Source organism: Anguilla anguilla, chromosome 6 (assembly GCF_013347855.1).
Source record: "Anguilla anguilla isolate fAngAng1 chromosome 6, fAngAng1.pri, whole genome shotgun sequence".
Lineage (NCBI taxonomy): Eukaryota > Metazoa > Chordata > Actinopteri > Anguilliformes > Anguillidae > Anguilla > Anguilla anguilla.
The window spans coordinates 30,226,786-30,253,020 of NC_049206.1; the positions used below are offsets into that span (position 1 = coordinate 30,226,786).

The 26,235-nt window shown below is 39.2% G+C and overlaps 1 protein-coding gene across 1 annotated transcript; it reads right to left on the bottom strand.

Moving 5' to 3' along the window:
* Positions 1–242: 242 nt before the first annotated feature.
* On the bottom strand, positions 243–23,363 carry gata4 (GATA binding protein 4). Its single transcript, XM_035420591.1, has 6 exons — positions 22,527–23,363; positions 14,986–15,152; positions 14,713–14,838; positions 7,110–7,191; positions 2,722–2,852; positions 243–2,379 (listed from the first exon to the last, which is right to left on the bottom strand). Exons 1-6 carry the CDS (start codon positions 23,056–23,058, stop codon positions 2,254–2,256), a joined length of 1,164 nt encoding a protein of 387 aa, XP_035276482.1. The 5' UTR covers positions 23,059–23,363; the 3' UTR covers positions 243–2,253.
* Positions 23,364–26,235: the final 2,872 nt, after the last annotated feature.

A 26,235-nucleotide genomic window follows, 5' to 3' on the forward strand; every position in this document is an offset into this window, starting at 1 on the left:
CACCACTGGGGAGCTAGGGTAGAGAAGCTCTGTGATCCCTTTGGTCGGGTGGGGGGAAAATCGATCCAACATTTTATCCACATTTCAATCTTAACTTACTATTAAAGGCTCTTGTTCCAGCTTCTTCTATGAGGTGTAATGTACAGTGAGACACTAGCTTTGAATATGGGCATGTGAAAGAACATGGCAGAAAATTTCTGATTTAATTTGTACCTTGTGTTTTCCATTAATTGGACATGGCATTTACTTTGAAGCATTTATCTTTATTACTTTCATGGGTTAATAAACATAAAGAGGGGACAACAGACAATGCAGAAATGCATTTTAAGTCACATGCCTGCTCTGTTTTATATCTTTTATAGTTTATAAGAATATTTTACCATTATAGGAGTAATATATACAATTACATTGAACAGTGGAGTCTTTTTCTGTTTTTCAGAATCATAAGCAAACAATAGCATTCAATGTCATGGTGGTTATGCTATGCCGACAGTTTGCTGTAGAATATATTCTGTTTGAGCTTACATAGAAACTGAACACAATTAAAAGAAACAGCAGTATTTCACTGTCAGTTAGAATAAATATTTGAGATAGACAAAAAATGAATGCTATATAGGAAAGAACAATATTGCAAGATTACAACAAATTATATTGTCTTTTCATTTGCAACTTTAAGGCCAAAAATGGTCACACTGGTAACAACATACTGTAGATTGAGCTTGGTTTGTATGCAAGATATTTTAAATGATGAAAATTTCAAAGATGCTATTGAACTAAGGGAAATATTTAATATTTAATGTGCTATGGTGCTTTGTGGCAGATGTTTTAAGAATAAGTACAAAAATTACAAAAAATGTATTTAAATTATTTTTTCACATCTGCCCAGCTACCACTAAACCTGCGATGGCGCAAGCATAGTATAAAGATGTATTGCTTTTCAGAAAATTTAAACTGTCATAGTGGTTAGACTGAATTCTCCAGAGTGCCTCTCCTCATTAATATCAATGTCAGTACTTGTAATGAATCTCATGTATGCTGAACACAACTTTTACATGCTGTGGCAGGTGTAGCAACATAAATGAAAAAATAGAGCCTTTATTTGGATGGATAATTCTATCACATAAGGTATTTTATATATAAATTATTCAAGTATTGATTTTGCTGTAGGCTTACAGTGCCTATGGGACATGTATTGTAGGATAGGGTTTGGAGGTGTGTTACACTGGTCAGGAAATTCCTGGGCTGGCTTGAGAAATGTGGGCTAACCAAGCATCTGTGCATTTGGACTAAATGGAGTGACCAAGCTGTTTTGACATTATGTTTCTCCATAATTTAAGGAGTGCATTCATCTTATTCTGTGAAGGGGCGCACATACTTTTCACCATTGCAAGTATAACCGGACCATTACCCCTGCTGGCTAGACAGGCCAGGCTGAAATGCACCAGGCTGAAATTCTGGTCTTACCACATCAGGTTTCAATGTGTTCTCCTCCCTCTTTCACATTAGCTTACAGTGAGAGCCTCAGGGTTTGTAATATCCTGGTGTGTGTTCATTCCTAAATGTCTGTTCATGTTAAGGAATGAGGTCATATTGTAGTCCACAGCTTGTTTCATGTCAAACATGCCTCGTTTTCTTTCTTTCAATAAAGGCATGGAATTCAAATATACTATAACAACAACAAAAAGCAACAAAAATACAAGTACAGCAATTTGGAAAGACACTATTCATAAGAAAATTATATTTGGAAACAAATGGATAACGACAAATCGACATTTTTTGCTAAGCTAACAAGGGGCTGTCTGTGAGCAGTTCAAAGCAGACAGCTCTACTGAAAAAGTCTTAGGAGGATGGAGCCTGAAAGTGTGACCTCGGGTCAAAGTTTATATGGTTATACAAGTATGGGTTTCAACTGCAGCACAGAGAGAAAATCCAAGGTAATACAACAGGGGAGCACAACTTCAGTCTTGGAAGGCCGCTGTGTAGGCTGGTCGGTTATTCTCCATTCATGTTCTGAACAGCTGTACACACCAATTCTGGTTCACTCCTCTATTAGATCACAGTAAACATGTTCTCACCAAGGTTGAATCTGCAGTTCATGCTCTTATCAAGAACATCAGATCAAATTGCACTTTTGTATGTCGCTTTGGATAAAAGCATCTGCCAAATAAATGTAATGTAAATAAGTATAACAGAAGCATGAAATTCGTAAATAAATCATCCCTTGTTGTGCACGCCAATGATAGAGCGGCGTCTCTAGGCCAGGATCAGGCTGTTCCAAGGCTCTCCCTTGGAGCTAGAAGGAGGTGGGAGGCTACCAGGGGACAGCTTGAGACACGCACCACTTCCATGTACACTCATGTAGGCTGGGACAGATGAGACCTGAAGGGATGCAGAGGCAAAGTAGAGCATTTTACTGCAAACTTTCAACTAGTGATTAACTTCATCACGCATCACAAAATTTCCCACAGCACCAAACCATCAATCCCTGCTACTACAGCATGCTTGATTAGGTGCAAATGGGAACTAATGTTGCCAATTTAGTGAGCTTGTTAGTAGACCTAGAGATTTTTTGCTAAAAGTAACAAAGAATATTTTGCCACATCAGAAAGTTACATTTCCCAAGCAGCTACTTTTACTTTCATGTATTGATGTCATGAGTGTTTTGGGGGGGTGGGGGGTGGGGGGGGGGGTTAAAAAGTACTCAAAGATACCTCAACTGACCTGTGGATATGCACTGTGGTGTGTGTACAGGGAAGTAGTCTCAGGTTCAGTCTTGATTGGCCGCAGCTCATCTGCTTTACTGCCATTAGTAGGAGTGCTGCTGGGTGGATGGCACTCTTTTTCAGGTGTCCCTGTCACACAAAACCAAGTATGACATAGCCCTTAGGCTCCCTTTACATTCAACAAAGCACAGTTGTATGGTTTTCTGCAGACCTATTTAGCCTAGGCCTTGACCCAGGACTGAATTCATGTGCCACCAAGACAAAATATCAGGGGAAAAAACATATTTGACAATAATACTGTAAATGCTCAAATCTGGTTTAATGCAAAATAAATAAATAAATAAATAAAATCAACAGCAACACCTGGTGGTTACAAAAACACTGAGAATAATGTAACAAAATAAAAAGCAAGTGCACAAAAGAACAAATCTACAGATCTAGAATCATTATTCTATTTAGCTAACACAGAAGTTGCATGAGTCTGCCTGATCCTAGATCTGCCACAAGAAGAGCTATGATCAATCACAATCAATTGAACAACCTGTATTCCAATGCATATACATGCATGCACGCAAACACACATTCTTGCAGAAACACATAGGCATTCAATAATTTTTCTTTACCATGGATGACAAATAAATTAAAGTGTAAGTCATATTTTTAAATGTAAGTGTTTTTAATGGGTTATTGTTCACGACAGACCTACTAATTGTCTATATGTCGGTAGAGGATGTACAGGGCTAGCTAACCTTCATTTAGAAATGTGGTGTTAGAGGGTATATAGTTGAGATCAAAAGTTTACATACACCTAGGATAGAGACATTCAAACACAATTTTTTGCAACTCCACAACAACATACATTTTCTGTGTTAAGTCAATTAGGGTATCTACTTTATTTCCATAAGAGGTAATTTCAAAATAATAGATAAGAGACAGATTTATTTAATCTTTTATGTACTATATCAGATTTTCAGGGGGTCAAAAGTTTACATAAGCCGCGTTTCCACCAAAATTACCCGGAACTTTCAGTCCCAGGAACTACTTTACCAGGAACTAAAAGGTTCCTTCAGCCAATGGTTGTCTGCGTTTCCACCGGGGTCTAAAGTACCGCGAAGATTAGGCAAATTAGCCCACTGACGTTGTCGTCGGTCCATCTGTCATATGATTTCTTCTGTAACGCCATACTACCACCGAAGTAGCCTACATTATTTTCTAATAACCGGGACAGCCCGAAGGGGTTTATTCCACTTATATACAACGGGTTACCAACAATGACTATATATGGTTACTTTTGTATTTATTGATTTTCATATATCCTCTCAAACACATTCATTAACAGCAGAAAACACGCACACCTTGTAAACAATTTGCTGTTTTATTACTTTCTCGTCGTCAATTCCATATAGGCTAATCGCAAAATGACAAGAATAGAACGAAAACTCGGACTTGCGTGAAAATGTAAATTAGTAGTGGTACAGCACCGTTTGCTTTCCTTCGAAGTTACTGCTCGCCGAGCAGCGAAGTGTGCCCTCCAGATGCGAACCATGCACCATAAATGAGTCCATAGTCTTCCTGGTCTTTTCGTGGAATTGAAAAATGGCAGTAAAATTGAGTGAAATTACGGCAGTCTGAAAAAGCTAAAGGGAAGATTACTAGAATTAACCTGTTATTTTACCCGGATAAAAAGTGCGGAAGGTGATTTCCAGTTTGCTTGTACTGTATCACCAATGTTAATTATGCAGAACTACCGCATACCTCACATAACTGTATCAAACGTTTTGAGTCAATTACAACGGCCTAACAAAGAAAATCCGGAAGAAAATATTCAGCAACCGAATTAATCCGTTTGAATGTTTCGGTAGCCTACGTAATATGCTGTCCCAGCACGAATGCTTAGCATTTTATAAAACGAATACTAAAGCAAGAAAAGAACAGAAGAGCACACTTTATAATTCCAAGACGTTGACAGGCTATAACCAAAAGTAGGCTACTGCGCCGCATAACATACAAGTTTGATTTAGTTTGATGAGTTATTATGAAAATAAATTGGTTTGCCGCTGCATATTTTCAAACATGGCGGGTAATGGCGGAAAATAAATACAACACAAATGCTACGAGTACTCGACCAATCAGAAATGTTCAGCGCTGCAAGCTCCACCCAAAAGGTTCCTGTACTTTCGGAAAGTACTACCCCCCCGAGCAGGAACGTTTTGGGGGGTAAAACAAAGCCCCCAGAACTAAATTTAGACCCTAGTTCCTGCGGTGGAAACGCACTGAGTTCCTCAAAAGGTTCCTAGTTCCGGGGTATAGTTCCTGCGGTGGAAACGCGGCTATACTTTGTTAGTACTTGGTGGCATTGCCTTTTAATTGCTTAACTGGAATCAAAAGCTTGGGGTAGCCTTCCACAAGCTTCTCACAATACTTTGTTGGAATTTTTGCCGATTCCTCCAAACAGAACTGGTCTCAGTCAGGTTTGTGGGCCTCCTTGCTCAGACACACTTTTTCAGTTCAGTCCACAAATTTTCTATGGGATTCAGATCAGGGCTTTGTGATGGCCACTCTAATACTTTCACTTTGTTGTCTTTAAGCCATTTTGTTACAGCTTTGGAGGTGTGCTTAGGATCATTGTCCTGCTGGAAGACCCAGTTGCGACCAAGTTTTAACTTTCTAGCTAATGTCTTGAAGTGTTGCTTCGTTATTTCTAGATGATCCTCCTTCCTCATGATGCCATCTGTTTTCTGAAATGCACCAGTCCCTTTTCCAGCAAAACACCCCTACAACATGATGCTGCCACCTCCATGCTTCAGAGTTGGGATGGTTTTCTTCAGGTTAAAAGCCTCTCCTTTTTTCCTCCATACATAGCACTGATCATCATGGCCAAACAGTTCAATTTTTGTTTCATCTGACCAGAGAACACTCCTCCAAAAGGCTAGGTTTTCGTCCTGGTAATCACCTGCAAACTTCATTCTGGCTTTTTTATGCCAGTCTTGCTTCTTCCTTGCGTGACAGTCTTTCAAGCCATGGTGATGTAGGATTCTCTTAATGGTGGATGTAGATATTTTGCTACCGGATGCCTCCAACTCCTTCACCAATTCCTTTGTTGTTGTCTTGGGGTTCAGTTGAACCTTTCGGACCAAAGTTCATTCAGCCTTAGAAGTTAATTTGTGCCTGCTTCCTGAACAAGGCAGTATCTTTGTGGTCCCAAGATTTTTATATTTGCATACAATTGAGGTCCATAATTTTGGTCTTGGCGTCTAGGATTTTCCCATGGTATCAAGGACAATTATGACAATTGGCCAATCAGAAGCTTATAAAAAGTCAATTACATCAACTTCTGGAATCTTCCAGACTGTTGTGAAAAACATTTGAATACCTTTAGCCTAGGTGTATGCAAACTTTTGGCCTCAACTGTTGGTCAAGTTGAAATACACCAGACTGAAATTTTTGTCTTACCACACCAGTCTTTAATGTGTTCTCCACCCTCTTTCATATTAGCTTACAGTGAGAGCCTGAGGGTTTGTAATATCTTGGTGTGTTTTCACTCCTAAATGTCAGTCCATGTTAAGGAATGAGTTCAGATCGCAGTCCTCAGCTTGTTTCTTGTCAGACATGCCTTGTCTTCTTCTATTAAGGCATTAAATTCAAATATACTATAACAACAACAAACAAAAGCCTCCAGAGAATGGAGGCAGAAAGTAGTCCCTCATTGCTACAGTAGCTAAGAAGTATTAAGTAGGACGACAGTTAATTTTTACAATGAATGTTCCGGCAGTAGGCTTTACCTGGTTCATAAACATCAGACAGTAAAATGTACTCAGCATTAGCTACAATTACAATTAATCGGCAACACCCCTGGAAATCTCACAGATGTTACCATGCTAAATATTGTTGACATGTAAAGAAATTGACTGTTTCATCACACAATAAAAATGGGAATATAAAGGGTACCTATTGGAAAGTACTGCACTATTGGATATAAAGGGTACCTACTGGAAATAAAAGCACTGTATGTAAGACATAATACGCATACGTGGCCTATTCCAAAATCCTCCAAGAACAATTGATGACAATAATGACATTGATGGGATGACAATTCCAATGGGTAATAAGTAGTTTCACTTCCTGGTTCCATCATCAGTCTGAATTGTCACATTGTCATTACAGCCACCACATTAGAGCAGTGCACAAGACACCGTAATGGCTGCTAGATCTCACAGCTGCAAAAGCTCCAAGCTTTGGGGTCTGTGGTGTTCTGTGTGATGCATGTTAACATCAGCATTTTCACATCTTTGTAAGTGAATGATTCATGGAGGATAAATTGAGAATTACCAATTACCTGCTAGGGTGCAACAAGGCACTGGAAGACAATGCTGTGATCTGACTCACCCAATTTTGACTTGTTGGGAGCCTTGGGCTTGCGCTTACGGGTCTGAATGCCCTCCTTCTTCATGGCCAGGGGTCGAGGAACCTTGCAAAGAAACAAGAACAGGTTGAACCTGTCATTTTACAAAAATATCAGTTAAAGAAACCATTTTTCCACAATTAGTAAATAACCCCCACCACTAATTTGAAAATTCCTGATTGCAAATGTAGAAGCAGTTCTACCAAAGCAACATCTCCATCAGTCAGAGAAGGTTGCACACTAGTACTTGCAAGTGTGTCTTTCAAAAAGTATTTTCTGATCTGCAATTCCTCGGCTAAACTGCCAAAGCTGGTAAGCTACAATAATGTGGAGCTGAGGCTTCATTTGTGTACACTAAATTATTTTAGGCATTGCTTAACATGTCTTGTTAGGGAGACTTTACTGCTATTGAATTGTAGACAAAAATGCATGGCCTTAATTATACTGGGTAATATCAACAATTTTTGTTCTCATTTTCAAAAATTTAGATTTAATTATTACATAATGTGTTTCCTTTTGCGGAGAAACTGATACATTACATTTCAGGCATTTAGTAGATGCTCTTATCCAGAGTGACTTACACAACTTTTTACATAGCATTTACATTGCATCCATTTATACAGCTGAATGTACATATACTAAAGCAATGCAAAGTACCTCGCTCAAGGGTACAACTGCAGTGCACCAGGGAATCGAACCTGTAACCTTTAAGTTATAAGACCAGCTCCTTACCCATTATACTACACTGCCGCCCAAGATACTGAGATGAAACATTACTGGCAGAACTCCACATACATGATAATGTAAGGCAGTGCTTCTCAAAATGTAGGTAGGAAACCACCAGTGAGTCATGTTGCATATTAAAAAATAACCAGCTGAAAATGACAAAATATTATAACTTTCTACAGATATTTATACCTGCAAAAGTACTGGAGCAGTTACATGGACAGCCCGAGCTGAAGTGTGTAAAAAACTGAATCAAAAATTAAGCATGTAATAGGTTACATTTTAAGAAGGGGTGGGTCACAGAAGATGTGGTTTCCCAACAAATGAAACCACTGATGAAGGGCCAATCTTTTTAAAGGCATACTATTTCAACCTTTTATTGAATATTGGGAAGGCAGGTATGCCATCCCATCCCGCCAAGTTACGCCTTGGTGGGGTGGCATGCCCCATACCTATACAGCACCAAGAGTTTGATACTTTTCAGGGTTTCCCACAGAAATAACCATAATGACCACATACTCTCAGCTCTTAAAAACATTCATTTCTGTACCTTCTGACCTCATGTCAACAGACAGAATTCACAAACAACTTCACACGTTCACACAATAAAGCCTCAAACTTAGGGAATTTTGCATTTTTCCCTTCTTCTTCTTCTTCTTCTTCTTCTTTTTCCAGCCAATACATTATCCCAAATGCTCCAGGCCCACACACAATACATCTCCCCATTGGACATTTAGCGACACCAGCCAATCAAAACATTACATACGCATGCAAAATCGACAAATATATTTTTAACCAAAGAAATTTGCGGAGACCGTGACTCACTGGTAACACTCGTGCCTATGGGACCTGCGTGACCCAGGATTGAATTCCACCAAAGGCTCAGGCAAATCTTAAATTCGTTGGGCAAGCTAATTTACAAACGAATAATTTCCCATTACTTCAAAACAATTGCTTTTCAACTGTATAATCCTCGTGGGAACTCATTATGTTCCTGAAATTTTACATCCAAACACCACATAGTATTATTTCATGACTACAGATGAATATATTTTTATTGCAAAGCCGTTCAGGGGTGTTTATAACTTTATTCACTTTTGCAAAATTGACATTCAAATTATATCAGAATGTTTAATACGTATGTTTACCAAAAGTCACAAAGTGGGAGTCATATACATTTCATGATGTCAGATTTACTGATTTTCTGAAAAAGTGACAACAGCTGACCGCTGTGGGGTTTCTACTGTTTAACAACTTTTTTCACTAGAATACTGTAGCTAACATTACCTGAAAACACCACGTTTATAAATGAATGTTAGCTAGCCCTATTCTCTACCGACATACAAACAATTAGTATGTATGTCGTGTCAACAGCCCATTAACAACACTTCCATTTAAAAACACAACAAACACTTTCATAACTAGCAATATAAGAAAAAATTATGTTTACGTGTAAGCCCTTAATTGCATTTGAGATTCTTATGAAACATCAGAGAATACTGTAATAATACCTGTGCCATGTGCTTTATATATCATTCAACAAGGAAACTCATCTCGGTCACGGTTAATAAGCTTTCACTGTTCAATAGTCTGTGATCATGTCAAACTTAACCTATATGCCCATTCTGCAGAAAACATTTTGTTTAAACTATTCAATTAAACAATCTGTGGTCATTTCTTTGGTACTACTGTTATTTTCTGATATGCAAAGATTGCTATAGTTTTGCCGGTCAATCTGTAAGGCCATCTTACTGAGGAAGAGAGAAAAGAGGAGTCCTAGCTACACCTAAGCGTATCAAAATTCTTTATAAACCTAATAAACACAAAAGGTGAATCTCAGAATAGAAAACAGAAAACAAACAAGGAGAGAAGGGTAGACAAGTTGCCAGAGTTGGAAGGCTTTTTAACAAAGCAATCGCCAAACCGACAGCTCAACCGTATCAAAAGGTCCGTCTCACTATATATCAATAACTTTCCTTGATTAACTGCTGTCATTCAGGCCAAGTTTCAAAACAGAGATCGTCAACACTCAGTCTCCTGAACTTGCGAAAATGCTTATTGCATCCTCCGGTTATGACATTGCCTGTCACAGTGGCAACAGCAGAGCACTGTTTAAATTAATTAATCCTTTTTCAAATTACAGTTAATCAAGAACTACCTGACGAGCAGCATCAGACAGGACAGACTGAGTGGACTTGCTATAGGCTACTTTCTATCAAGAGCAACAGAATTTAGGAGTTGAAATTGAAGGAGATTGCTGATAATTTTGTAAATGAAGGCTTGACAGATGCCTGTCAAATGAGTGAGTTCATGAAGTTCTTTTCAAGGGGATTTGTATTGGGTTTCTGGCAGTGGCAGCATTTTGCATTTTTACTCCCAGTTCCGCTGAGCTGCTCATCCCGAATTATGTGATAAATTTGGGGCTCACGCTCTCCAAACTTGCGTACGTAGCCTACAGCTCACTCTGTTAGCCATTAGCTTTGCCGCTTTTTTTTGTACGTTGAAAACATGTTCTTGTTCAGGTTATAAAACAACAATGCTAGGCCGATTGGGCTCATTCATGAGCTAGAGTTATAGTTGTAATTGTTTTTCCTCAATGGTGTCAGCTGAAGTTCACCAAGGGGATAAGTTGGCTTGTTTTCTGTTGGACCTGTAAGTAAAGGTACCTGCAATGTGAAGCCAGCGACAATGTTTTCAAGGGTCTAAAATTGAAAAATAAAAGTCCCAATGATAAAACCACTATTACGTTCAACATAATGGAATTTAGTTTGTTTGTTCTGATCCGAATCAGTTGATGAGTTTGTAAACTTGGAGCGTTTTCTACGGTGGCTCTGAAGTACAAAACACAAAAACAAAAGAAAACGCAAAAACAAAAACTCTCGGCCCTGAGGTGCAGATGCAACATACAAAAACAAAAAGGAGTGGTCCTGAGGTGCAGATGCAACATACAAAAACAAAAACATGCAGCCCTGAAGTGCAAAACACAAATACAAAAAAAAAAAATACAAAAACAAAAAGGAGCGGCCCTGAAGTGCAAAAAACAAACATACAAAAACTAGTAGCCCCGAAGTGCACTGTTGCACTTCGGGGCTACTAGTTTTTGTTTTTTTTATGTTGCATCTGCACCTCAGGGCTGCTAGTTTTTGTATGTTTATGTTTTGCACCTCAGGGCTGCTCTTTTTTGTTTTTGCATTTTCTTTTTGTATTTGTGTTTTGCACTTCAGGGCTGCACATTTTTGTTTTTGTATGTTGCATCTGCACCTCAGGACCACTCCTTTTTGTTTTTGTATGTTGCATCTGCACCTCAGGACCACTCCTTTTTGTTTTTGCGTTTTCTTTTTGTTTTTTTATGTTGCATCTGCACCTCAGGGCCGAAAGTTTTTGTTTTTGCGTTTTCTAATTGTTTTTGTGTTTTGCACTTCAGAGCCACCGTAGTTTTCCCCTTGGTTTGGTTTCTTTTCAAAAAAATCCAAGCGAACCAAAATGCATCACTATAAACCACGTGAGAACGTTCACTCTGCTTATTGGTCAGATGTGTCTGGGGCGGGAGCAAGAAAGTAAATACAGGAAGATGGTCCTCAGTTCTGGTGCATATTTCTGTGAGAGAAACATTGCTATGCAATTTAACATGGAGCAACAGCAGAGTTGGCATTTGCTCATAACTGTGGTAATTATCTGGGAAATATACCAGGCAAAACTACCAGCAGAATGCCGAATGCACTTTGAGGAAACGTCTTGAAAATACTATACTGCTTCACACTTTGCAAAGAAGACGTGCTGCTTTCAGACGACTGAGCAGAACAAAGGAGCTAATGTAAATAAAATATAATAAAACAGCTACAGGAGCCGTTCAGCTAAAATCTGCGGGATACACCTGGTAGTTGGGTCGGATCAAGGTCGGATCACGTTCCCACCACAAACAAACCACTCCAGAGTTCTTTTGGGACCGGACCGAGACCACCTCCTCTCAAGGGTCTCGGTGCGGTTGTTTTGGTTCGCACCTGTGAGCGATTAATGTGTTCACAATTGCCTATGGACAATTCCCTGGCCGCCTTGACAGACGTCTGGGTGATGAGCAGATGGAGTCAGAGTTGAGCACCGAAGCGCTCACCCAGGCCGTGCTCTCCCTCAATCAGCACAAAGCTCTGGGTCCTGACAGAATCCCAGCCGAGTTCTACCAAACTTACTGGGATTTCCTGAAGGAGGACGTGGCTGAAGTCTTTAGAGCGGCGTACAGGGAGGGGCGGCTGGGGGCCTCACTGAGACAGAGCTCAGTAGCTCTTGTCCCAAAGAAGGGGGACCTGAAGGACCTCCGCAACTGGCAGCCGATCAACCTCCTCTCAGTCCACTATAAGATCATGGGGAAGGCGCTGATGAGGAGGTTCCAGGGCCTGATAACATCGGTGATCGGACTGGACCAGAGCTGCAGCGTGCAGGGGAAGTCCATTAATGACAACCTGCTCCTCGTGAGGGATTTAATTATCCACTCCGGGGAGCGGCGGTCCCACCTTCTCAGTCTCGACCAAGAGAAGGCATTTGACCGGGTGAGTCATGTGTGCTTGGAGAGAGTGCTGGAGAGAATGAACATTCCTGGCCCCCTCCGGTGCTGGACGAAGATCTGCCTGACTGACATAACGGGCAGAGTGGTTGTCAACCGGCAGCCCTCTGACCCATTTGCCATCAGGTCTGGCGTCAAGCAGGGGTGCCCTCTAGCATCTCTCCTGTACGTCATCTACCTGGAACCGTTTTTCCAGGCCATCAGGGCCAGCCCTGGAGTGGCGGATTACCCACTGCCGGGGGCTAGGGGAGAGCGGCTAAAGGTGATGGCGTACATGGACGACATCACCATCGTCGCCACAGATAGTCCCTCCATCGCTTGTGCCACCAAGGTGTTGGACGACTTCTGTGCGGCCACTGGCGCCCTGGTCAACAGGGACAAGAGTGAACTGTTTCAGTCTCCCTATTATAGTGAGCCTCTAACCGTTTCCTTCCCTGTGCGCAGAGATACCATCAAGCTCTTGGGGGTGACCTTTGAGGCTGACGGAGGAGGGCGAATGAGCTGGGAGGGAGCCCTACACCACGTCCAAAACAAAACCCGGAGCTGGAGTGCGCGGCCCCTGACCATGGCAGGTAAGATCCTTGTCCTGAAGGCAACTGTCCTGCCCATTCTTCTCTATGTGGGGAGGGTGTTTCCCCCAGACAAGGCCACCAGCAAGCAAATTGCTAGGCTGGCCTTTCGCTTTGTCTGGGGGAGCAAAATGGAAAAACTGAGCAGAGCCACCCTCCTCAAAGAGGAGAGGAATGGGGGGCGGGGGGTCCCGGACATAGTCAAAATTTTATTATGGTGCAAGGTCTAGCCGCCCTGGTCCAGAATGCTGGGAAGGTGGGAAAGGCCTCTGGTGCCTTTGCTAGGTACTATGCCACCCCCTTCCTAAGGGCAATGGGCCTGGGTGTGCTGGACCTAACCGTACCATACAGCTGGGACCCCCCCTATGTCTATCAGGCCCTGAAGGACTTTGCTTTCAGGACGGGATTGCCCAGGGCTGGCCTGACCACATGGAGCTATAAAATCATTATGGCTCATTTAAGATCCAAGGAAATAGTCATGCTCCCGAGGTCAGGGGCGGCCCGGGACCCGTAAGTCATCTGGGCAAATGTGACACACAAGTGTCTGACAAATAAACAAAAAGACATTGCCTGGATGACAACTCACAGGTGTCTCCCCACAAGAGTTTTCATGTACCGCAGGCACTTAGCCCTCACTGAGCGCTGCCCCCACGGTTGCACTGACTCGGAACACATTTACCACCTGTTCTGGGAGTGCTGAGAGCGTCCTCTACGGTCCCCGAGAGGGACTCAAGACCACGGAGCTAAAGCGTCAGTGGGGGATCGTCAATACCATCAAGCAGGTCCTGTGGGAGACGAGGAACATCAAGGTCTACCAGAAAACAACTGTGGACCTGGTCACTCTCCGGAGGAGAATTCAAAACCTCCTCCAGGACGGCATTTTGGTGGACTTTCGAAAGAACAAGGACCTGGCGAGAGAGAAATGGGGGGTGGACCACTGGAAAGAACTCATCATATAGTCCACCCCAAGGGGGAAAACAAACCAGAATCCGATTTAACCGGACTAAAAAGCGCAGGTGTGAAAACACCCTTATTTGATTGTAAGCACAGGACCACAGCAAGGCCAGTATGCCTTTAATGAGTATTGCAAAGTCCTTAGTTTAGTAATAAGGGTGAATGTGTGCCCTCTGCTGGTCAGAAGAAAAAACAATCTAGATTGCTGCTTGCTGAGTTTAACGCAAGTCAATCTAACCACAAGTGAGCTTTCATTTTGCATAGCAAATTCAAGTACAATTTAAAATTTTTAAAATTTTTTAAAATTTAAATTTAGGCATTTTGTAGATAGTCATATCCAAAGCATCTTATGTAAGTGCCATACTGATGCTAAGTCATCAGGGTCACAACCGACAATAACAGTCAATACATAATCTTATAACATGAAGTTAGATGCAGTACTGGGTGCAAAAGGGAAATAAATAATTGACCATTATTAGGACAAAATGAGTTAAGGAATGCAGTATTATATTTAGCATAGGTAGGGTTAATAAACCCATGTGATCAACCTGTGTTAAACTCAGCAAGCAGCAAGCTAGATTGTTGTTCATATTGTTGCACCTTTTTATATAACTGACGAACAGACTGGTGATTTTCAGCGAAATATTCATGTATTACAATTGTTTGGCCTCAACACATGTCCTGCAATTTCCCTGGCTGGCGAGTCTGGAAACTTTCCATTTTCTCATATCATTTACCATCTTTTTCCTGTGACAAGGTTCACAATGTTCTCTCTCTTACCCCATGAAGTTTCATGTATAGACCGCAGGCATTGCACACAGGCTCCCCCTCAGCATTACGGCGCCACAGCGTGGTGGTGGTGGTGTGACAGTTGGTGCAGGACAGACCCACCCTCCTTGAGGCTGACTGGATGAGTGAGTGAAGGAGAGTGACAGAGGTCAGAGAAGTGACAGAGAAGTGAGAAAGCATTAAAATGTTACATGCTTTCTATACACTTATTTTTACTAACCATGTCCATTTACATTAATGCGCCTATTGGAGACACACACATACCAGGCGTCTTTGCGGCTTTATGAGGGGTCGATTAATGCCATTCATCTTGTGATACAGCCCACAGGCATTGCACAAGTAGTGTCCGGTCCCATCCCGCCTCCACAATGGTGTGGACATGGCCCCACAGTTCACACACTCACGGCCCTCCGCAAAGTCATCAAACAGCTCTATAGGGGGAGAGAGAGGGAGAGAGAGAGCAAGAAAGAGAGAAGGGGGGGGGATCAGGTCATAATTCATCTATGACATTCATCTCTTGTCAACTTCATTCAAGTTAAATGTGAGATCATGACAAGAGTGAGATCAACATAAAACATAAATAATAAAAGTGCTTTCAAATAAAACTTTTCGGTTGGTTCTAAGGTCATGTTACTTCCAACAAATAGACATACAAAGAACATATACTCCATCTCCATAAGTAATTGGAAATCACATTCTAACACTGTTAGTTTTTACTGTAGCTGCAAGGTGGAATACAATTGGCCTCAGCATGGTGCAGGGAAGGAAAGACTGAATTGGCAAGGTATGCACTGCCTTATCATGCAAGAGTTACTGTACTGAATAAAAACTGAAAAAAAAATGCAATACTATACAATACTATTGTACTATAGTACGAAAGATTTTACAAATTTTATTCTGAAATTTTATACGTGTTTGTGTTTGTCTGTGTGTGTGTGTGCGTGTGTGTGAGAGTGAATGTGTGTATAATATGCAGATTAATGATTGTGATTTTCAATATTGAAAGAGAGATTGATGATATCAACTGACTATACAGCACTGTTCACCTGGACCAAATACACAAAATCTAACATTGATGGCAGCTGAAGAAATCCAAGTATTGTGCAAGTTCTGCTGTATTCAGCACAAACTACAACAGAATCATAGCTAACCACAATAAAGGTAACAATAAGGCCTGAGCTAATGCAAAGGTCAGCTGCCCCTTCTGGCCAAGAGGTGGTGGTGTTTGACTGTCAATGCCATACTTTTGGCCTCTGTCTGACGGCTTCTCCCTTAGCAAGTGATGAGTTGGTGAGCAAAATGAGAAACTCCTTGGGCAGAACATTTTGACATTTTTTATTCATTAATTCACAAAACACAAGAAGAGAGAAAAAGGCATGCATTCTTCAGGTCTGAGGTCAAACTATTCAGTCACTCAAAGGTCCCTTAATATATTAAAGAAGATGCCAAACATGCTTCAAACCAGCTAAGTGTTGGTGTGCTCTAGTGTTCCTTATTTTGGGCCAGTCCCCGTGAAGTGTCTGGGTAAGGAGTTTTTTACACTAGTCCCTTACTATATATTTTTAAAAAGCATTTAAACATTTCTTTCTCAAGTATTATGATCTGAAGATCATATAATAGATTATAGTAGATTCCTTACTTTAAATCAAAAAAACGAGTATGAGAGTAACATAAATAAATTCTAATCATTATAATTTCAGCACAGCCAGCCAGTCCACTTTTAGACAACAGGACAGTATGTCTAATTGAAAGAAAATCAGGGTAGAGAGACATTACAAGAAGGAAGCCATGAATGAGTTCTGCTGGTGGGGATATGGACAGTGAAAAGTAATGATAGTCAGGGAGACAATGGCTTCATGAACCATACAGTATGATAGATGAAGCTCCACATACTGCCAATCACAGACTCAGATTAACTCATAGTTTTGCCCTCCACAGTAAATTAGTACAATTGGTTCAAAGCAAACAACGAATCATAGCTCCATCCAGTTCGGAGGTCATGAAGCCTTATTCTCCAGTCTCCAGTGTACAGCCTGGTCTGACAGAACTTGTTTCCTTCAAATTCAGCAGAGTCTTGCAAATAATGTGTGTATGCTGAAGTACAGAAGTCAGACAGTGACTTTTTCAAGGTCAATGGTAAAGTAACCATGATCAGCATTAATAATGTAAAGTAATTTGGACAGCCGCCAAAGAAAATACTCTGGTATTCTATTCCACAAAACTAGTTCAATCAAACTGTTTGATTTCATTTTTCCATTTTTTATTAATGAAAAATGACTTTGGGACCTAAGTATGTACAGTACAGGTACATCTCCCATTTCATTAAAGATGAATGAGCATCTACAATGAAGGAATAGAGATTTACAGTCCTTTTAGAGGCCAGTGCTTTCATTTAAAATATAAGTCACTTGTAAATAAAATATGAAAGAACACCCTATATCAGTAATCACTGTATTACATGTAATATTGATGCTTTAAAATAATACAAATTGCACAATTACATTTGCGGTTTCACAGTAAGGCAAAGAAGGTCAACGAGGGCCACAGATCTCAACAGAACCTTGTCAAAACCACATGTTCTGTGCAGTCTGGCTTACAAGGAATCGCAATCTGGCATTTCTGAAATTGGCTTATCAGTGCATTAGAGACAGTGAACTGTTCTCCTTTGGAATGAAAGGAATTGTGTTGTGGTTAAAAATCTACAATGACCCAGAAAAGTGTGTGTGTGGGATAAGGGGGGGGGGGGGTATAGGGGGGTTTGGCTTCTAAATATTTAGACCCCATATTGTGGCTGGAATATAAGAAAGTATTTTAACACTATCCAGGGTTTTATTTTTGGTACAGATGAAAACATATTATTTCTATTATCTGAATAAACTTCCTGAGTTTGGCAGGAAGTCCTATCCTTAACAGAATACAGAGCTGCATGACACACAAGTGACTGAAAAACACAACATACTGTAGGCTACTGTTCAATTAAAGTTAGCATTGCTTTATTGGCATAAACAATCCATGTGAATTAGATAATCTAAATAAAAGCTAAATGCCCCAAAGTGAGCAAATACTGATTTCTAAAAGCAAAGACAAAAAAAGTTATTTGTCATACACTGAACACATCACCAGCACTATAACAATCTTGTAAAAATGCTTTTGTGTGTCTGTTTAAGCAGGCTCCAGATTTACCCGGTGACAAAAGAACTCAGTTTAGAGGCCAGCAGGCCAAGTTCTGCAGGGACAGTGTTGTTATGTGCATTAGGCCGGGCTGGGATAGGAAGTGGTCAGGGATTCTTCACACTCCACAGTGCAGCAGTTTTACATTGGTCCACAAAATGATTTGCTGGCTTCGAAATCACAGGCAGAGGATTAGAGTTAAATTTGGTACAAATGGAAAACCATTTTATCTTTAAATAAACAATTTTTTTCTTGTGCTTTTGGACTGGATTAAAAAAAATCTGTATTTTGTATGTGAGGTTATGGGGCATCCTTTGTTGAACTGAATTCAGTTACAGAATCAGGAGCATTGTAGACACATTGCCTGCATCATATTTTTATCTGTGAATGTAATTCTGGAAAACGTCATCAGCACCATTGCAAATTAATATCATTTGGTTTGATGAAAATCTAAAGAAAATGGACATTCTATCTGTGAAAAACCACTTCTCTGTAGAGTCATGTACACAAATGTGGGGGACGAAAGGTTGACTGCTAAGGTGACACAAGCACTTGGGCTGACTGACCCATCCAGCCAAAGGATATTACAAGGGCTAGTCACGGCATAAACATTGTTGAGGAAACTTCTTTTCATGAGGCCCATCATTCTAACCCACTGATTTAGGATCCAATTAGCCAGTCCATATTCTAAACATGACAGTTTTATGCAGCAATTCTAATAATTTTTCTCACTGTGGAGTATTACTTTTAACCACTGTTCTTTGTGGCAGTTTAAGGTCTGGTCTTCTGAAATTTTCCTATTTTCCCGTAAAGCACCTTTGTGACAGGGTCTTAAAAAAAATAAATAAATAGAAAAACAACAAATAAAACTGAATTGTACTGAACATGATCTACCTTATAAATATTGTAGTTAATCTATATCCAGGCCTGCCAATAAATCTGAGAACTTTTGCCATTACATTACAGACATTTAGCAGACACTCTTACCCAGAGCGACTTACACAACTTTGTTACATAGCATTTACATTGCATCCATTTATACAGCTGGATATATACTGAAGCAGGTTGAGTACCATGCTCAAGGGTAAAACAGCAGTGAATCAAATCTATGACCTTTAGGTCACGAGCCCAGTTCCTTACCCATCATGTTACACTGCCACCCAACAGTATGTGTCTACTAAGAGGACCACAGTCCAGCTGGTCTATATGTCAATTAAGATTGCCCATTCAGTACAAGCAAAAACATATAAATTTAAAAAGAAATATCTTTAAAAGTATGCTTCCAGTTGCTCTCTGGTCCAATGAATTCTACAACATTCAAAACATACCTTGCACCCTATTAAGCCCTCAATCATATATCTTGCTGTCACTCATATGGCTATGGCTCATAAGAGGTTTTTAATGTTGCTTGGAGGGCTGCCTATGTATTTCATATATTGCCTGCATGACCCATTTAAACTGCTGGGCAGGTCAAGTGAGTTACTTATTCTAGCAATCGATAAGCTAGAAATGCATTTGCTAAGAGTTTAAGTAAATGCCTCACCACAGTGCATTAAAAATAACTTAACCATGCACGTAATTGCAGACAACTATGGTGAACTCATTTCACCATTTTGAATATTATTTTAAAACATTATTTTACACATTGTATGAAGAGGATATATGATACTAGTAACATTTCCTCATAAGAAACAGCAGTGCCTTTTGTCCCCTTCAGGGAGTCACTGCTCTTAATCTTAAGAACCATATTCTTTGCTGAAACCTATATTACAAAGGACATTCTATAAAAATAAATAATATTTTTGAAATATTTACTACTGAAATATTTACTAGTGTAAATCTTCACTGCAACGTGCTTTTATCACCCATTTTTCTATCACAATACAAGGATCATGTTTCTGTGCTATAGAAAATTAACACCATACTTAAATTTACAAATGCATGACCATTGTAAACATACATGTACAATGTCTCAGTTGAAATAAACTTTAATTTATGAATACATGACCGTGCATCATTTGCGAACATATACCCGGGCTCGATTAAAATATTTTACATGGTCTTAATTCAGAAGGATATACCTCTTTTTTTAGTATAAATGACCCATTTTTCTATATACTACGGGACAGTTTACGTGGACAGATTTCTATAAGACACTTGGCCTCAGGAGATGTTATATTGTGTACAGTTATAAGATTGAGTTTATACGTGTCCTGTGAACTTAATCCTAGATACCAAAAGTCCCCATATAGATTAAGAACCTTACGAAAAGCAAGGTTTTCAAATGGCTCAGCACTGTTGTACGTGGATAAACTGTGCAAAAATGAACTTACGACAGACTAATCACTAGGCAAACATTTTTTTTTTACAACGAAATAAGATCACATCAAGATACATCTATATTAGAACGTTTCTGTTGACAGGAAATAACTAATTATTCCCCTTATTTTCCCTCCTAGGTTAATATTTTAACAGTTGATTGCGTCTTGCCTGCTATTGTGTGGCTACACGGTCCGATAAGACACTAGAAAGACATCACGTGCTGAAAATAAATAAACCTAATTTTTCTAGACTATTTTCTGATTACATTCTTATTACCGATAAGATTTTTTCATATGCAAAATAAAATAAAATAAAAATATTACCCTACTTTGGATTTGTTATAGTATATTTTATACAACGCAGTACAATGAGAAGGATTGTAACTACATCATGTTGTACATGTGGAAACCTCATTATTCGTCTTGCATATAGATTATTATTATTAGTAGTAGTAGTAGTAGTAGTAGGCAAGGAGCAGCGGCAGTATGAATTGTCACGTTACCAAAAGGTCCACATACGTTTAAATGCTCATAACTACTTTATTAGCCTTCTTAAAAGATAAAACGGATTTCATGTTGTGTTTTATTTTAACGCCGTGAATTCTGTCAATAAATTACGCGATGTCTGTGTATAATGTCCAACTACAAAAAAAATCTATTCTGTTTAAAACAGCGCACACACACACACACAAACATATAATTTTTTAATTAATTTAATGAACGTTGATTCTAAAGTTTCAAATAGACTATAGATAAAAGGGACCGCCTTGGATGAACAGTAGGTCTTAAGCCTATTATTTTTCACTGACGTGAAATTTTTTCATCATGTTCAATCGTCCTCTCCTTATTCATTTATTTAGTGGAAAACGGTCCATGGTTTTATAAAAATAAGAGTAATTTTGATATTATAATTGACACTAGTATTATTTCCCCAACAGAGCTCAACAGGTTTAAAAGCTCTGCAGTAAGCTAGGCTTTACACTATATATATAAGCTCAGTGACTGTACATATTGCGTGTTTGACCGAAATTTGTCAGATCATATGTCAGATCATTTTTTTAAATGACTGACTGAAATCGGTGGCCACCAGTACTGTGATTGTGCAAGTGAACGCGTTTAATGCTTGTTCAAGTAATTCATTTTTGAAAAATATAATTAAATAATAAAATGCAAGCAATTCAAATGTATGGAAGCCTACCGCCTACAAGTAGGCTATTTTAAACCTATTGATAGTCCCTGCCATTTGATAACCATTTCCAAACCACAAATGATAGTCATACCGCATACAAAATCTAAAATGAATGGACTACTTCGAAATATTTGGTCAAGGCTGCTCTTTTCTGAGAATATGCAAAAGGAAAACATGTTTGAATAGCATATTAATCTGGGTCATATTTTAACTGGCAATAGTGTCGCCATATAGACTTGTGGTTTACAATTTGAATATTTAATGACTGTTATATGTAAAAACAAGACAACGGTAATCAGATTCTAAACTATATCCAATATAGTAGAACAAGGTCACATTTCTCGATAACAAAAAAGTGGGAAACTTTTGATTTCAATCATCAAACTACGCCTGCTCGGCCTAAACGTTTTTAATTTACAATTTAACTGGACACGTGTAATATATTGAAAGTGTTACGTTTTGTTAAGAATGAGGTGGCTGCCACATTAACTGTCAAAATAGTAGACTACCTCTCAATACTTGTTCATTTGCAGGAAGTAGTTGCCTTCCGTCAAATGGCTTCGCCCTCCATGTTCTAGCTTGTAATAAAATCACTCATAGGTAATTAAACGAGTAAAATATACTAACATGTTGGCTGCCATTTCCAAGACATTGGTTTCCATTAGGCTTATAGTATGGTGCAATGTTGTCTTGTAATATTACCAAAAATTAAGTTTGGTTTAGCTAGGCTCCTATCACCTTTGTCTACTTAGCCTATAACCGAAATGTGCGATAATGAAGCACCCTGCGCCCATTGCGTTTGCATTGCTCGACAACTTCTTGAAATAAACCGTTAAAAACAGCACATATACTGATATAAAAGCGCTAATCTGTTTCGATAAAATAAAATAAATACAATAAAACATTTTAAGAGGGAACATCCAGAATGTTTCACTGTAGACCATAGTCTACTGATTAATACAATTGGTCATGCTAATATAGGTAGCCAAGTTATCAATGAAACTGTTAACCTGATATCACGTTTGTAACTGTTTCCAATACAGATAAAACAATGTATTGGTGGTGTTATATTTTACCTTTGTAAACCTGATACGCCAATCGTTTATTTTTAATCCAGCTCTTACCTATATTCGGGTGCCTGGTTGCGCTTGTCGGTCCTCCAGGTTGCAGACTATGCAATACTGAGCTGTCAAAGGGGGCTGTGGCCCAGGTGACCCCCATGTTTGGACCCATATATGCTGGGTATGGGCTGTGATAAGATCCGCCGAGTCCTCTTGTTCCGTAATGTTCCCTACCATTGCTGGAGATGTTCAGAGGATTGGTGTAAGTTGCTGTCTCCCGGACAGAGGAGACGCCGGCGGATAGAGGGGGGCTCGTTGAAAATGTGAAGCGGGATGATACTGGAGAGTGGTGCGCGTTGCCTGTGTTGTACGAGGGAACCGATTCTGTGCCGGGTTGGGCCCAAGCAGAGTGACTCGACACCGGACTACTCTGCTGGGACGCTGCGTGCGTTTGGAGGTATGGCAAGGCTGGGATCATGGGTGCAACCCGAGTCGTTGGTACGTATACTGGCGAGGTAGCAGTAGCATTGTGAATAAAGCTCGGCTCATAAGACGGGGGTCCATGATTTGCTGTCATTGTTAAGCCTTGGTACATATCCGAGTCTGAGAGGTGACCATTCGTATCGACTCGGCGACTGCGAAGTTACTTTCTAGGGTCTCTTGTGAAGGTCCACTTGTATTCCAGTGGAACAGTTCTACTTCACCTTGTTATCCATGAAAAGAAGCCATCTCCGTTTCTGCGCTCTATGTTCTCAACGTGTTAAAAACAAAACTCAGTTTGCAACTGAACAACAGAAACAAAAAAACGAATCAGACATCATAGGGACGAGGGGTCTGCAAGAACTAAGCGGTTGTCAAATCCCAGCTGTCTAGTTTTTGCGCTGTGCTGTTCTATGCGCGTGCTCTCTCTCTCTCTCTCTCTCTCTCTCTCAACCAAGATTTTCTCTCTCCTTTACCTAAAGATCACCATGTAGCCTAGTTGTCATTCACATTTTGTTCTGGTATCGGGTCTAAAATAGAAGCAGTGAATAATTAAACAGAAACTATCTAATATGAACGGATTGAGCTGTGGGCTATATTCTACTCCGTTGAACTGTATGTTTTACAAGATATATAGGATTCATTATCTTATAAAGTTTATATGTATTATACATGCGCAATGGCCACCTTTCTGGGAGCGAATAGGCCTATTTATGTGATTGTCCAAAATCATTGTCACATATTACAAACATTTTGATCATTTATATAAGATTCACGGCACAAAAAAAGGGTCATTATTATTAAAATTACTAGTGACTGTTTATGATTACGACGCCATCAATGTTTTTTTCTTAAGGTTATTTTAGCCTACTAAAATTAAATAGGCTATGCTTTATTCACCGTACTTTCTAACAAAAAACGGTAATACGCCAAACTAATATGCGAATCCAATCTCTAATCTAAAGTTCTTTTATTATTATTATTATTATTATTATTATTATTATTGTTGTTGTTGTTGTTGTTGTTATACAGACGAATGGTAAAAGTGCAATTCCAAAAAGATGCGCATTTTGCCTCGTGTTTTTGTTGTTATTTTTTCTGTACTTTGATACACAGATCATTACAATGAAAACCTGTGTCAAACATACACCAAAGCAAGCCTTCTATCAAAGGAATGGGCTGCAATGTAGGCTACTTAACAATCCCCTTATAAGTATGCTAATAAATCAGAATGTTAAATTAAAGTTTCATTAAAATATCCTTCCATATAACGTTGCCTATTTGCGACTGTCAATGAAATTGTTGTTAGTTTTTGAAAATATTGATTATTCATTATTTTTTTCAATATTTAATTTAAGATGCTGTTGCAACCCTGGAAATGTCAATTATAAAGCATCAACCAATATTTTATTATGGATGGACAAATAATGGCATAAACCTGTTTAAAGCTGGTTACTTCATAATTTTGTATAGACATTTGTCTATGGAATTATATGCATTGCATGACCATTTAAAAGCAAATTAGCAAAGTTTCATATATGCTTGATAAGAAGCTGATGCCTTTCGGTAATATTTTTATTATTATTATTATTTTTAATTCTCTGAGAATTGATAGTAAAAATGATAGATAGTTTTGTTTGGTACTGACAGGCAAAAAGCGACGCCAGATCTATATCGATTTTGACAATCGGAAGTCTAGTGCAGTTGTTGTTCTCACAGACTATTTATACCTGCTGTCAACACCTCTTAACAAAAGCACAATAGGCTACTTCATTGCTTGTATGAATACTTCCTTTAAGAAGTCCTTATTCGGGGGTATGCATGTATGCGTGTGTGCACAACAGACATTTCGGATTCAGTCAAAGTGTACCGCAGTTTCTCCATCTCTTTGGTGCAAATAATACCAGTCAACATGGTATGATTCGAACAAGATCCTGTTAGTCATACAATGTAAACAACTGTTTCATTAGGTTTCAAAACTTTGATGATAAGTCAGCTGTTTTCAAAGAACTGTGGTGGTGAATAAATTTGTACTTGTGAAAGAATATTAGTATTCTTCGCTTCAGCGCAAATGTTTTTATAATTATAATGTGATTTTTATTTACATATAGCCTGTATAATAATGCAACAAATGCGATTAATAATTCTACAAATATAGTCCAACAGTCGTAACTTGGATATACGATTGTGATATAATAATAATAATAATAATAATAGTTTCTGTGTTTGCTAAAGAATATTCATGAATATTCTTATGAATTGTTGTTGATTATATTGCTTACATATTTGTATTACATGATAATTAGTTTAAAGTTGTACTTGCTGAACATTAAGCGGCTTTCGTTTGTTATACAGCTATTGAGATGTTAAAATTGCGCATTCTGAAACACGCTTGGTAATTAACAAATTTTTTTTTTTGAGTATTAATACGCAGTTAGAAACATTTTCAATATCTCAATATTGGGTATTTGCTAAAGTCACAAAGAATAACCGGCATTTCATGGAAGTATATCCCTTTATCCTGACAAAATAAAGATAGAAACAGAAAACGTCGTCTGTCTTCAGAGTATGTTATAATACAGGCGCATGCTATATCAAAGCAGGACAAAATGCAGGAATAGGATATTTTGTTATTAGAAACAAAGAACAAAAAAGAAAATTCAGCAGAGACGGCATTATCTAATATTACTCTTTGCCGTAAGGTGTGCGAATGTGTGTGATCTTTAGGTCATTTGCATGGCTATGGCAGTGACAAACAGCAGCTGACCATTTACCGCAACATGCAAGCCAATGTTGGATGCGTACAAATCAAGGCATTGATAGCTCCCATAATCTGACCTCTGATCAGCCGCGTAGTGTATCACCATGATCACCAATAGCTTCACCAGTAGTAATTACTGCACCATTTATATTTAATTATTAATGATTAATGATGATGAGTCTCAATGAATCGTGAGACTGTAGACCCAACATTTCTTGTCTCAATCAAGGCTATGATTGCTGAACTGACCCCTTAATTTCAAGGGTGACTAACATTGACTGAAATACTAAATCCATTAATTTATTTCAAACTGTATGGAAATTCATCAATCACAGAAGAGGAGCTTTAAGACTATTCAGACCATTCACTGACAGAGGCAGGGGTGGTGGGAGGGGCTGTGTATATGCTGATCCTGGGCATGGAGCAGCGATGGCATTACGATCAGCTTAATACTTTTGGCTGTTATGGATATTACATTTTTTATTCACATTTTTGTCTGCTTCCTCTTTCTGGCCAAGTAGGGGCTAATGG